The following is a 14,116-nucleotide window of genomic DNA, read 5'->3' on the forward strand; positions in this document are numbered from 1 at the left end:
TAAGTAAATGAAACGGGTCCTATAGTGGAGAAGTACAGGAGCTGGGTGGGAGCAGCTTATGTCAAGCCAGAAGGGATTCTCTGAGGGGGAGCTGTTTAAGCAGAGACCTAAATGTGTAGATGACAGTCATGTGACATTTTGAAGGAAGAGTGTTCCCAGCAAGGTCCAGTGTGGCTGATGTGTAATTAATGAGGGGAGATAGAGACAGGGCCAGGGAGGGGACGGGGCCAAGTCTGAGGTCCTTAAAGTCCAGATGGAAGAATTTAGCTTTTATTCTGGCTGAAATCACAGGAGGACCTCAAGTGGAAGGATGAATAGGATATGATTTACACTTTTAAAAAGGTCACTCTGTTCCGTGGAGCATAACAGACTGTAGGGGCCAGAGTGGAGGCAGGGAAAGAGTCAGCTCTCAGAGTAAAGTAGGGGAGAGGTGATGGGGGTTTTAGACTAGGGTGGGGGAAATGGAGGACATGAGTAATCCCATTCAGTCTGTAGTTTGGAGAGAGAGCCAATAGGATGAGCTCATGGATTCAATGTGGCAGGGGTGAGGATGAATAAAAGGGAAGAAACAAAAATTGATCCCAGGTTTTGAGGTTTTGCAGACTAAGCAGCGGGTTGGGGGTGGTGGTAGTTACTGGATCCCTGGAAACCGGTGGAAATCTAAAGTTCATTTTGAGATTCTTCTGAGGCATCCAAGTGTTGAATAGACTATTGGTTACCTGCAGCAGGAGCTCAGAAAAGTCAGAATTAAAACAATGATTGGGGGAGGTTATTCGCGTTTAGATAGTATTTAAGTTATCGGTATGGGTCAGGTATCCCAGAGACCTAGCTGCTGAGGACAGAGGCTGACAGTGCTCCTCCTGCTTACGAGGAGAAACCAGCCACGGAGACCGAGGGAGTACAGCTAGGAGGCAAGAGAAAGAACAGGAGGCATAGTGTGCTGGAAACCTGTGAGGGAAAACTCTGCAGGAAGGAGGAGTGGGTGCCGGTGCTGCATACTGTAGAAAAATCACTTACAATAAGGAACAGAAAAGGGACCATTGCATATGGCAAAATGAAAGCTGTTAGTGACCTTACAAGAGCCATTTCCATGGCCAGGTTGGAACAGAACCCAGTTGAAGTGGACTAGGGAGAGAACAGGAGGTGATAAAGGAGAGTGGTGAGTCTACTGCTTCAGGGGACCAGCCTGGACCTGTGGTAGAGCTACAGGCAGTCGGCCTGGGCCCTGCGTGGCCTGGTCTCTGCATGGTGAGACGGGGAGGTGTCGGAGGAGAGGCTGGGAAGTGACTGTAGAACCATATAACTCCTGTTGTTGCGTCCAGGCCTGCATGAGGACTGTGTGAGTGGTGAATGGTGCTGGGGCATCTGTGGGATGGTCTGAGACCCCCAAGGGGGTGGAAGTCTATCCTGGCAATGACCCTGTCATTGTTACTTGAAGCTAGTAAGGGAGGAGCCCTTGGCTGGCTAGAGCTCCGGTAAACAGCTCCCAGCAGCCTCTTCTTGCCTTGTGGGGCGTGCCAGGGTTGTGTGCGTGGTGGGGGGGACCTCCCTCCATGCACAGCCATCATCTTGCCTTTGCCTTTTAAAACTAAAGGCCTGGCCCTTGGAACCCTCTTCTGTGAGTGAGAGAAAACAGTTCCCTTCCGAATTGTTAAAAGTTGATAGGGAAATGCCAGAGATTGATAGGGAATATTCCTCTCTGGAATATTCTCTGGGCCTTGAGTAATTTCTGCTCCACCTTCCCTGAACTCATGAGTCTGGGTTAAAAACACATACACACAGGTAACCAAAAATGTGGATGGGTAGGCCTGGCTGCCGCTTAGGAGTGGGTGGTTCTATTTACTGAGATGAGGAAGCCTGGGGGAGAAGTGGGTTTAGAGAGATGTGAGTTGGGACGATGCTTGGCCCAGAGTAGAAACTCACTATTTCTGGAATGAAAGAATGAATGAAATGTGGGTAGGCACAGGCAGGGCCGTGGGAATTGAGCAGAGTGTGCATCAGGGCACAGCGAGGTAGAAGGAGGTGCTGCAAACATCCAAGACCAGCAGACACCCGGGCTTTGGTGCTGTACATGTGCTGTGAGGTTGGTGTTGCTGGTGTGAGCCACCTCCAGGTGTGTGTGCCCTGCTCAGCTGTGTGCACTCTGCTCAGGTATGTGTACTCTGCACAGATGTGTGTGCCCTGAAAAGATGTGTGCACCCTGCTCGTGTGAGTGCTCTGCTCAGGTGTATGTGCCCTGCACAAGTGTGTTTACATTGCTCAGGTGTGTGTGTCCTACATAGGTGTGTGTCCTCTGCCCAGGTGCGTGTGCCCTGCACAGGTGTGTGTATAATGCTCAGGTGTGTGTGCATTTTGCTTGGGTGTGTGTGCCCTGCTCAGCTGTGTGTGCCCTGCACAGATGTGTGTACATTGCTCAGATGTATGTGCCCTACTCGGGTGTGTGTGCCCTGCTTAGGTGTGTGTGCACTGCTCAGGTGTGTGTGCATTTTGCTTGTGTGTGTGTGCCCTGCTCAGCTGTGTGTGTGCCCTGCACAGATGTGTGTACACTGCTCAGGTGTATGTGCCCTGCTCAGGTGTGTGTGCCCTGCACCAGTGTGCGTACACTGCTCAGGTGTGTGTGCGCTCTGCACAGGTGTGTGTGCCCTGCACCAGTGTGCATACACTGCTCAGGTGTGTGTGCCCTGCACCAGTGTGCGTACACTGCTCAGGTGTGTGTGCTCTGCTCAGTTGTGTATGCCTTGCTCAGGTGTTCATGCCCTGCTTGGGTGTTAAGGCAAAACTGCTGATTTCAAACTACACTTTAAGTGCAAACATGGCTGTCCATGGGGAAACACAGAAGAAGCACTGTTAAAAACCAAAGTGCCTGAGTGCTAGTTATATTTCTCTCACTAATATACTCTGTGATCTCAGAGAGACAACCACTCCGATCTCAGAACCTCTGTTTCCTCATCTTTGAAATGAGAAGAATGCCACCTGCCCTCCCTATCCCACAAGGCTATTGTGGGGTGTACACAAGGTCTCATTCATATGAGTGGGAGACATATGGATGCTTCTCTGTATGATTTTAGGTATGAATGTAAGTTTGAATCTGTGCATATGTGAGTAGAGAGAATGCCCATGCTTGTGTGTATGAGAGAGAGAATCCTTCCACGTACATACACTCTTACACACATGCTTCTGGATAGCTGGTATTTGAATATTTGAGAATTTGCAAATAGATGGTGTGATGTGCTTTTCCTAGCAGGTGTGCATGCTGCCTGTCTAGAGCGTACGCTTCTACTTTTGTATCTACCCATGCTTCTTGGCTCTCCTGCCCCCACCTGTGCCTTGTTGCATTGCAGACTACTGATGCTGAGGGATGTATTCAGTTGAGGAGCTCACAGGCTTCTCCACAATGATGTCTGCATCAGTGGGTGCTCCTGGGCAGCCACACACATGTGCACTGTGCATCTTCCATACACCCAGAGTGGGCCTCAGACCAACTGCCTCTGCTCCCTCAGAGGGTGGGGGTCTTCTGCAGACATGTGAAAGATGGCAGTTGATGGGGATTAATTTGCCTAGCATGTTCTCCGTGGGTGGGCATCAGCTTTTTCAGGAGAGGAACAGCATTTGCCAACATCCCAGGTCCAAACAGGGCCCATTGGGCTGGACTGAGTTCATCAGGCCAGTAACTGGGGCAGGCTTACCGCAAAGATAGCCCAGATGTATCGTCCTCTAGCTGAGCATTGACCCTGTGCTGACAGCTTATTTACCAGGCGTCCTGTCTGTTTTTGTGGGCACAGTTCATACGTTGCCATTCTAACCTTGTGTTTGTAAGGACACAATATGCGTGTGAAAGAGAGTTTTCTCTGTACAAGGCTTAGAAGGTCAATATTGTGCTCTGCCCTGCCGAACATAGAACAGGGCCTATGGCCAGGGCCTCTGCATTGCTCATAGGCAGAGGTCACTGCTCATATCCTGGAGTACATGGATGGTGGCCTATGGAAAGATGGTGCTGCCTCTGACCGTGGAGCACTTTGTAGCCTTGACATCATGCATGGCAGAGCACTTGCTCCCCTGCATGTTTTGTGAAGCTGAGTCAGGGTCTGCTATAGGAGTCATGAGCTGGGGAGCCACACCCAATGAATGTGCTATGCTAGCCCTAGAAATGACGGGGGAGGGGAAGAAAACTACTTGGCAACATCTACTGGATTTCCAAAATAGGAATCTGAAGGATGTGTAGGTGGAAGTTTGCGTGCCTGTGGGGCATGGTGTTTGAGCATCTGGAGCTGTGGATCATGTGAAATGGCATAGCCTGTGTGGCTCTGCATGTGTGCTTCAAAAACTAGATCCATGTATTTGCACATAGCAAGGAATTGGAAGTCACTGCATTGGAGAGTCGAACATGGGGAGTCTACAGAAGGCAAGCAGGCACATGGAGACCCGATGGCCACGCAGAGGACTCTGTGTCCCCCTCCAGAAATCCGCTGGTGGCTCTGGGGCTTGAGGTTCCTAGAGGTTGGGGTGAACTGAACCTGTTCGTTTTTCTTCCCCAGAAGAGACAGAAGGAGAAGACACCACATGTCGATGTGGGAGCCACGCAGCAGCCACCTGTATGTGTGTACCAGTTTGCGTGTTTGTGAGTGGTTACGTGTGGGTGTGGGACAATGTGTTGTTGTCCTTGCCATAGACAAAGTGGCACTGGGTGTGCATGTCAGTGTGTGGCTTGGTGTGTGTGTGTGTTCTGTTCACATGATCTGTGGATATGCCCTCTGCACCTCTCAACATGTGCTTATATCAGTGTGTGTCTACGTACGTGACCTGTGTGTTTTTCGCTCTTCAGTCTGGCCTGTGAATGGGTAAATGTTGTGTTAGTGTTGGTGGGTGTACCTCTCACGGAGGCAGTTGTGTACAGCTATGTGTGGGCCTCAGTGAGGGTGCGTGTGGGTACATCTGCGTGTCCCCTTCACAGTTTGTAGGTGTGCGCCCACAGGCACAGGCGTGGGGGAGGAGGTGACTCCCCATCCGCCCAGCAAGCCCTCTCCTGTGTGCTCTCCTGCATTTGTGTTCGTGTGTTTCTGCTGCCCCGTGAATGCTCCTCTAGGCCCCTGGGCTGAAATGCGCGATCGCAGTTTTGAGTATGAGCTCCTGGTGGTCTCTGCACTTAGCCTTCTGTGGCTTTTATTAGCTATTGTGGAAGAGACTCCTAGCACTCACTTTTGAGGGTGGTATCAAGACTTTGTAATAAGTCTGCCTGGCACTCTTCTCACCCTTCAATGGTATCTGACCATTTCAGCCCTCATTATCCCAGGCTGTAACCTGAGAGGGAAGGGAGATGAGGGGGAGAGGAGGAGGAAAGACCTTTGACCTTGAATCAAGGGCCATTGAGTGTGTACAAGCAGATGCCCCAAAAGCAAGGAGAGCAGGGGAGTGAAGACGTGGTAAGCCTGTGGACTGCTGCCCCAGCAGGCCCTGGGGACTTGGAACCCCTCCCAGGGCTGATGCCTACCCACCCCTCAGTTACTGCAAAGCAGGGATTGGAGTGGAAAGTGCCCAGGCTGGGAGGCACCTGCCCGATGAGCTCCTCACGTGTGGCCCGCCTGCTCCTCCCATCTTTCTGTGCTTCCTGTCTGCAGGTCCTGGGCGCTCCCATTTGCCCCCACCATGTGTCCCGCCCTCTCACATGGCCCCTGCGGCCACCCTCCCTGCCTGCAGCTTTCAGGCTCTGACCACAGCCCTGCCCTTTCCCCTTGGCAGGAGGGAGCGGAGGCGCCGGCACCACATGTCTGTGTGGGAGCAGCGCACCAGCCAGCTGAGGAAGCACATGCAGATGTCCAGCCAGGAGGCCCTCAACAGGGAGGAGGCGCCGCCCATGAACCCACTCAACCCCCTCAACCCACTCAGCTCCCTCAACCCACTCAACGCACACTCCAGCCTTTATCGGAGACCCAGGGCCATCGAGGGCCTGGCCCTGGGCCTGGCCCTGGAGAAGTTCGAGGAGGAGCGCATCAGCCGTGGGGGGTCCCTCAAGGGGGATGGAGGGGACCGATCCAGTGCCCTGGACAACCAGAGGACCCCCTTGTCCCTGGGCCAGCGGGAGCCGCCGTGGCTGGCCAGGCCCTGTCATGGGAACTGTGACCCGACTCAGCAGGAGGCGGGGGGAGGAGAGGCTGTGGTGACCTTTGAGGACCGGGCCAGGCACAGGCAGAGCCAGCGGCGCAGCCGGCATCGCCGCGTCAGGACGGAAGGCAAGGAGTCCTCCTCAGCCTCTCGGAGCAGGTCTGCTAGCCAGGAACGCAGTCTGGATGAAGCCATGCCCACTGAAGGGGAGAAGGATCCTGAGCTCAGGGGCAACCATGGTGCCAAGGAGCCAACGATCCAAGAAGAGAGAGCCCAGGATTTAAGGAGGTGAGTGAGTCACGGGGTCCCAGATGGATGGCGCACAGGCTGCTGTTAGGCGTTCCTCAATATAAGCCTTTCTGAGCTCCAGTTTCCCCTTTTATAAAATGGAAATTATGCTGACACACACTTTGTGAGGTATGAGTAAATATAACAGGCAGTGGGCTCTGTCCCCCTGAAAACGAGGGCCTGTTGGAAGTGGGTCATGGATAGAAGGACAGGAATAAGGCAGTGACCATGGCGTGTGGGTCTTAGCACCTCTCTGCCTGGCTGGGTGGGGTGGAAGGCGGTGGTGGCTTTGTGCCTTCCAGGCTGCCTGAGCTTCCCCACCTTCCCCTCGGGCCAGGCACACCCGCCATTTGGGGACAGCATCTGAGCACCAGCTCTCTCCTCCTCTCTCTGCAGGACCAACAGTCTGATGGTGTCCAGAGGCTCCGGGCTGGCAGGAGGCCTTGATGAGGCCAATGCCCCCTTAGTCCTGCCCCATCCTGAGCTGGAAGTGGGGAAGGACATGGTGCCGACGGAGCAGGAGCCGGAAGGTAGCAGTGAGCAGGCCCTGCTGGGGGATGTGCAGCTAGACATGGGCCGGGTCATCAGCCAGAGTGAGCCCGACCTCTCCTGCATCACGGCCAACACGGACAAGGCCACCACCGAGAGCACCAGCGTCACTGTCGCCATCCCCGACGTGGACCCCTTGGTGGACTCAACCGTGGTGCACAGTGAGAGCGCGGTCCCGTTTCCCCTCCAACCCCACCTCCTATCCTGTCTGGGGCTGGGGCCCTTCCAATAAAGCCACATGGAAAGCACCACCAGGAGGAGGAAATCATCCTTCAAGAAGTAAAAATGGCCGGGCGCGGTGGCTCAAGCCTGTAATCCCAGCACTTTGGGAGGCCGAGACGGGCGGATCACGAGGTCAGGAGATCGAGACTATCCTGGCTAACCCGGTGAAACCCCGTCTCTACTAAAAAAATACAAAAAAAAACTAGCCGGGCGAGGTGGCAGGCGCCTGTGGTCCCAGCTACTTGGGAGGCTGAGGCAGGAGAATGGCGGCGGGAACCCGGAAGGCGGAGCTTGCAGTGAGCTGAGATCTGGCCACTGCACTCCAGCCTGGGCGACAGAGCAAGACTCTGTCTCAAGAAAAAAAAAAAAAAAAAAAGAAGTAAAAATGAGTGGCAGTTTTCTCCCAGTGTGCAGAACAAAAATAAGCTAGCATTCTCTTCATCTTAAATTTTTCATAAAATTTCCCCAAGCTTTTGGTTCCTGTGACCACACTCAGATCTTCAGAGTGATCACATGTGACTTTGTGCCCAGTGAGATATTCAGCTATTTGCTTTGGTGTATGAATATTTGATGGTGTTCTCTGGGGTCTCCCAGGTGCTCTGCTGCCCCAGCAAGTTAGGGAGCCTCTGATGGAGTGGACCATGGCTCTGCTCACTGAGTGACCTTGGAAAAACCTCTGTGTCTCTTGAGGCCTCAGTTTGTCGTCTGTAAAGTGAGAGCGTTGTACTAGATGATCTCTGAGGCCGTTCCCTGTACTAATATTTTATATGATTCTATTGCTCTTACCAACTCTTTTTCTCCTAGGAGCTGTTAGTCACAAGTTCTCCCCATCACAGTTCCCTTAGGCAACAAATGTTAATTATTGATGTCCTAAAGGGAAACACAGCAAAACAGACAAACAAACAAAACAAACAAAACAACACTTCCCCACCCCTGCCCTGACCCTACATCCCATCCCTGTATTCATCCCACTCCTTATCCTTGCCCGGACCCCATACCCCATCCCTGCCCTGACCCAACACCTCACCCCTGCATTATTAATTCCACACCCTATCCTTGCCCTGACCCCATACCCCATCCCTGCCCTGACCCCACACCTCACCCCTGCATTATTAATTCCATACCCTATCCTTGCCCTGACCCCATACCCCATGGCTGCTCTGGCCTCATGCTGTCCCCGCATTAATCCCACCTGCTATCCCAAGATCACTGAATTGTGACCACAGGGTTCCAGCTTTGATGTTTTCCTCTTACTTTTTCTGTATTTACTCTTTCACATGACAGTCTTCCCCCTCCCTGTTTTTCTTTCTTCCATGCTCCCTCCCCATTTCTGCATGTTCTCTACAGCCAACATGCCACTACTACTTCAGAAAGTGCAGTCTCCCATGTCCAGTGGCATGCTTCAGTTGACTTGGGCATGTCTCAGGATCCCAGACCCACAGCTCTTTTGGTGTTTGTTTGCTTTAATACGTAAGAAGTGTTTGGGGCCTTCTTTTATGAGAAAGAACGTAAAGCTTTACTCTCCCTCTGTTCTAATTCCAGAGCTACTCTTTGGTCTTGGTCATAGGTAAAAGCATGTGATAGGAAGGCTTTTGGATACTTCTTATGACTTACTCTTTAGGAAGAGGCCCTGGCATGGGCCAGGACCACCAGGATCCACTGCTGACACGGGGTTCCAGGGTAGAGTCATTCAATGAGCAGGGAGCAGTGGGTGAGGGTGACTGGGGCCCTTTCCCCACTGTAACAGCTTCAGCCTCCTTCCAGTTTAACCTATACTGTGTCTTGAGTATGGAAACAGCAGCAGCAGCAGCTGAGAGCTCCCCTCGACCTCTGGCTCTTTCGTCCTCCCAATCCTGGGATGCAGTCATGAACCTATACTCACATGATTATTACATTCTCATTTCTACATTAATCATGGCCAAAAAAAAGCATAGCCAGAAAGACTGCTGCAAACAGAGTCATGATTTATTGAAATCTTCCATTGCAGGGTGATTCACTTAAAGGCGATAGAATTTTAAATCGGGAACCCATACTAGCTGTATGACCTTAGGAAAAGTACTTAAATTGCCAGAACTTTAGTTTTCCCATCTGTATCATGGGAGTAATAATACGTGCCACTCAGGGTATACCATGGGAAAATTCAGTAAGTGAATATGTACAAAAAATCCAGAGTTTAGATATAAAATCTAAACCTTGTAAATTTTATAACAGAAACACTGTGTTGTTTATCAGACTCTAAAAGTTCAACCTTAAAAGGGGAAACATGATCATAGTCATTTATATGACATAAAAGGTTATTTCTCATAACATCTGGGGAGGGTGAAATAAGAAGAGAAGAGTTTAACTCAATGTCAGGTAGTAAATACCCCCAATGCCTGCAGGGCACCTTGTTAGGGATGTCCCTGGAGCCCTTTCTCCTCCTCTCCTTTCACCCCCAACTAAACACAAATGGTGCCAGTTTCACATGCGGCATGGTTTCTGAAGATTTCAATGTGTTCCTCTTGTAGTTAGCAACAAGACGGATGGGGAAGCCAGTCCCTTGAAGGAGGCAGAGATCAGAGAGGATGAGGAGGAGGTGGAGAATAAGAAGCAGAAGAAGGAGAAGCGCGAGACAGGCAAAGCCATGGTGCCCCACAGCTCAATGTTCATCTTCAGCACCACCAACCCGTAAGCCATCCTCGCGTTGCCCCCTCTTTGGTGCTAGGGTAAACGGCCAGGTGTGAGGCAGGGCAGGGTGAAGGGGAGAGGAAGGATGGGGGCCCAGCTATCTTCTTAAGCCTTCCTGGTGGGGCATGGCCAGCCATTGAGCATCTGGGGTGCCCACTAAGTGAGGTGGGTTGGTAAGTTAGACAGCCTCTGAACTCTGCCCGTAGCCGAAAGAGTAATGTCAGACAGGAGAGCATGAGACATGTCATCGGAAAGGAACTCTTTACCAGTCTTTGGTCAGTAGGTAGCGTGGAGAAAGGAAGGAAATCTACATGAGATTGTGTCACCGAATATTCCAGAAGTGGATAAAGCCAAGAATGTGGAGCCTAGAATGACCAGATCACCTGTTTGAGTTGAGAGTTTTGGTCACACTGCTCTCCATGTGGAGTTTTGAAATGGTCTGCTCTGAGCGTGCTACTCAGAGCAGAGGCAGGGACATGAAGTGGGCGTGACAGAGCGGAGTCTGGAAGGTTAGATTCAGGAAAGATGGAATTTGGGAAGAGCGTTCCAGCAGGGCTCCGGGAAGAGGGCAACCTGGGTTAAGGCATGTGAGCCATCCATGACTAGAATGCAGAATATAGAATACAGTTACTTTAACCAGAATAATCTGGGGCTCATGGAAACTCATTACTGCTTTCATCAGGAATCTTAGAATCAAGATCTATTTTTATGTTTCTTGGTTCTTTGTAATTTCCTTGGGATGTCCCAGTTTCCTTAGAGTGGGAGAGTAGACATCAAGATACAGCAGAGGGTGCTGTGCAGCCGCCCTGAGTTGGTAGGCTGATGCTGGCTGCTCCCCATGGCTCAGACGTGTCTGCAGATAATGTATCTTGGCTTGCGTGGTGCAGCCTCTAACCAATCTAATTACCTTCTTCCACTGGGGCTTTAAATCAAGGGTGGTGGCTGAGAAATTAAATTGCTCTCCCTGGCGGCTTCCTTTGGCAAGGGCCTGGCTGTCTGGCAGGGGCCGATATGTGTATGTGGGAGTGAGGAGTAAGGGCATGGGTGTAGTGGGGAGTGGGCCAGCTCAGCCGTGCTCCACTGCCCGCAGGATCCGGAGGGCCTGCCACTACATCGTGAACCTGCGCTACTTTGAGATGTGCATCCTCCTGGTGATTGCAGCCAGCAGCATCGCCCTGGCAGCAGAGGACCCTGTCCTGACCAACTCAGAGCGCAACAAAGTGGGTGCACAGGGACCATGTGTCAGCCTCCGTAGTACTCTGGTGCTCACCCCATCCCAGCACTGGAGGTGAACCGAGATGGTAGCAAGGTTTCTGGGGAATGAGCAAGGATTGGAAATTGCCCACTCCTGTTCCTCAGGGCTCAGTATGAACCATTCCCAGACAAGCCCCTTCCAAGCCCAACACACTGCAAGGCTCTGCCTCAAACCGGCCAGGGCTCTGCGAGGCTCTGCAGCCACCCATGGGCTTGGATGTGGGTCTAATGTAGGGTCATGGATGGTGTGTGTGAAGCTGGCAGCTGCAGCTTCACCACAGGGGGCCAAGGCCTCTCCTGGGGGTCCCACGGGTATATGTCATGAGACATGAGGGACACGAGGAGGACAGGAGCTGACAAGGATTTCAGGTCCCAAGCCAGAACTGAGGGACAGTTGGACAATTCTGAATATGGACAATTCAGACCCAAAAAGTTAAGTTCTGGCCAACGAGAGGCAACAGCCAAGGAGTGGCCACTGGGTCACACGGGTCCAGCAGGGCCCATGGCCCCTCCTTCTGGCATTTCTCTCTCAGTCCAGCTAATGGCTCTAATTCCAAGCCTTTGTTCTGAGGGTGCAGTGGGTGAGGGCCGGGGTGCACAGGCACGAGTGCATGTGTCCTGGCAGGTGGGAGTGCATGTAGTAGCCTGTTGGCCACACATGGTCATTTCCTTCTGCCATATGTCTTTCAGGTCCTGAGGTATTTTGACTATGTGTTCACGGGCGTGTTCACCTTTGAGATGGTTATAAAGGTAAAAACTTCTAGAGAAAACCTGGGCTCTTGGGTTTAGATGGGTCACCTGTCTGCTCCTTAGGCTAGAGCCCTTCCTCAGTGTTACCACCTACCAGCCAATGGCAGCCCTCAGTAGAGCTTCTGCCACCCCTTCTCTGGCCTCAGAATCCTGAAGAAATCTGTCTCAGCAAGACATGGCTGCATGGATATGTTTGTACTGGTGCAGGCCTGTGGACATGGCCCAAGTAGGAGGCAGGCAACAGGTGTGCAGACAGGCTTGGGGCCAGCACTCTCCTCCCCAGTGCTTGTCCTGGCTGAGCCTGGGTGTATGCCAAGGCAAAGGGCTAGGTAGAGATGAGTCTTCCTGGGCTTCATCTAGTCCCAGCCACCATAACACCCCATAGTCTGTCTTGTTCCCAGCCTCATCCATCCAGGATTTTACCCATCTGTGCATATGTGGCAATGCCCAGTGCTCTGAGCCATAAATGAAAGGAGGAATGTGGCAGGGTTCTGTGAAAACCAAGGAGTCTAGTGAACCCTGGGTGACTATGAGATGGGGGCCTCAGGACTCAGTCATGTGGAGAAAGCCTGCTGGACCTACGCTCTCATTCTCCAGGTCCTAGCATAGGGTTGGTTGTGGAGATGGTGGCAGTGGAGGCATTGCCATGATGAACAGAGCTCAAGTCAAGTGTTGCCCACACCTTCTGGGCTCATTGTGGCTGTTCATCTTCTTCTGCAGATGATAGACCAAGGCTTGATCCTGCAGGACGGGTCCTACTTCCGAGACCTGTGGAACATCCTGGACTTTGTGGTGGTCGTTGGTGCATTGGTGGCCTTTGCTCTGGCGTAAGTGACTCTTTTGTTATTTGATTCCCTTCCTTCCCTCTTCCTGGAGACTCCAGTTGATTTGAAGCCCTTTCCAGAAATGCAACATTCAGGGTGATGCCAAAGAATGCCCCTCTGGGAAATCTGCTCCCCAGTCACCCTCAGCAGAGCTCCTGAGCACCTTGCAGCTCCAGCTCATGTGACCTGACTGGCAGAATGGGGGAAGCAGGAGTAGGGAGCGTCAGGAGGGAGAAGTCAGAGGCCCTGGGAATTCCTTTCCTGGAAACGAGTAAGCATGGGCAGGCACTCACAGTGTGGACAGTGCTTCCATGCATTTAGCAATAGACCCAGGAACAGCTTATGGACCCTTTCTTTCTTGAGTGTGTCAATCAAGGAAGCAGCTTGAAAGAAAGATGCAGAGGGTAGTGCAAAGTTGAGGATCACGGAATCCTAGGCATGGTGAGGTTTTCTGTTCATAGCAGGTGTAAATGAGAGCTCTTCCAGAGATGCAAGAACCATGCTTTTGCACACACCTAATAATATGTTTAATCTCCGAAAGGAAAGGCTTTCCAAATTTTCCTTGATAATGTACTTAGGAAAACAGCCTTAAACCATTCAGGCAACTAAATCATGTTCATTATATTTGTGGGCTTTTTTTTCCCCCACACATGGATCCAACTCTAGACAGTTTTCAATCACATTCTGACATTTCCTGTGGAATCTAGCCAAGGAAAGGGCTCTTCTAGCCCTCGTGGGTGTAACTAGGAAATGGGATGCTTTCAGGGTCTTTTCCTTAACCCGGTGTGTAGAGTGCCCCAGAAGGATGAATGACAGCCTCGGGGTTCTGTCTGTACCTTGTTCACCCTGAGCAGCTTCAGCCTCTTCCAGGATGCACAACAGAATTCTCAGAGCTATCCCTCAAGTCTCTCTGAGTACAAGTGGAAGCCTCATCTTTAGCCTCAGCAAGGCTAGCTACACCGTGTGGCGAGGCAGGAGAACTTTCAGGAGCTGCTGTCATTGAGTCATTGATGGCAGCTGCGAAAGGAACACAATGTCTTCATACATTTACTCTTCTGAGTGGTTTTCCCTCCAAGGGTTTGCCCTTCCAAGTGTTTAGAAAGAGATCACTATTGGAAGGGTTTGCCCTTCTAAATGTTTAGAAAGACAGGGAAGCTGGGCCGGGCATGGTGGCTCACACCTGTAATCCCAGCACTTTGGGAGGCTGAGGCAGGCGGATCACAAGGTCAGGAGATCGAGACCATCCTGGCTAACACAGTGAAACCCCATCTCTACTAAAAACACAAAAAAATAGCCGGGCATGGTGGTGGGCACCTGTGGTCCCAGTTACTTGGGAGGCTGAGGCAGGAGAATGGCGTGAACCAGGGAGGTGGAGCTTGCAGTGAGCCGAGATCACGCCACTGCACTCCAGCCTGGGCGACAGAGCGAGACTCCGTCTCAAAAAAAAAAAGAAAGGGAAGCTG

The 14,116-nt window shown here is 51.8% G+C and overlaps 1 protein-coding gene across 1 annotated transcript in view; it reads left to right on the forward strand.

Annotated features, from left to right (window-relative positions):
* Positions 1 to 14,116, forward strand: part of CACNA1E (calcium voltage-gated channel subunit alpha1 E) — a 97,761-nt gene that overhangs the window by 15,681 nt on the left and 67,964 nt on the right. The window contains exons 12-18 of the mRNA XM_033196736.1: positions 4,536 to 4,592; positions 5,737 to 6,387; positions 6,784 to 7,097; positions 9,666 to 9,825; positions 10,916 to 11,045; positions 11,770 to 11,829; positions 12,550 to 12,656. Of these exons, the coding sequence (XP_033052627.1) occupies positions 4,536 to 4,592; positions 5,737 to 6,387; positions 6,784 to 7,097; positions 9,666 to 9,825; positions 10,916 to 11,045; positions 11,770 to 11,829; positions 12,550 to 12,656 (1,479 nt within the window). The remainder of the gene's footprint in view (positions 1 to 4,535; positions 4,593 to 5,736; positions 6,388 to 6,783; positions 7,098 to 9,665; positions 9,826 to 10,915; positions 11,046 to 11,769; positions 11,830 to 12,549; positions 12,657 to 14,116) is intronic.

Source organism: Trachypithecus francoisi, unplaced genomic scaffold (assembly GCF_009764315.1).
Source record: "Trachypithecus francoisi isolate TF-2019V2 unplaced genomic scaffold, Tfra_2.0 Lachesis_group5, whole genome shotgun sequence".
In the NCBI taxonomy this organism is placed as follows: Eukaryota; Metazoa; Chordata; class Mammalia; order Primates; family Cercopithecidae; genus Trachypithecus; species Trachypithecus francoisi.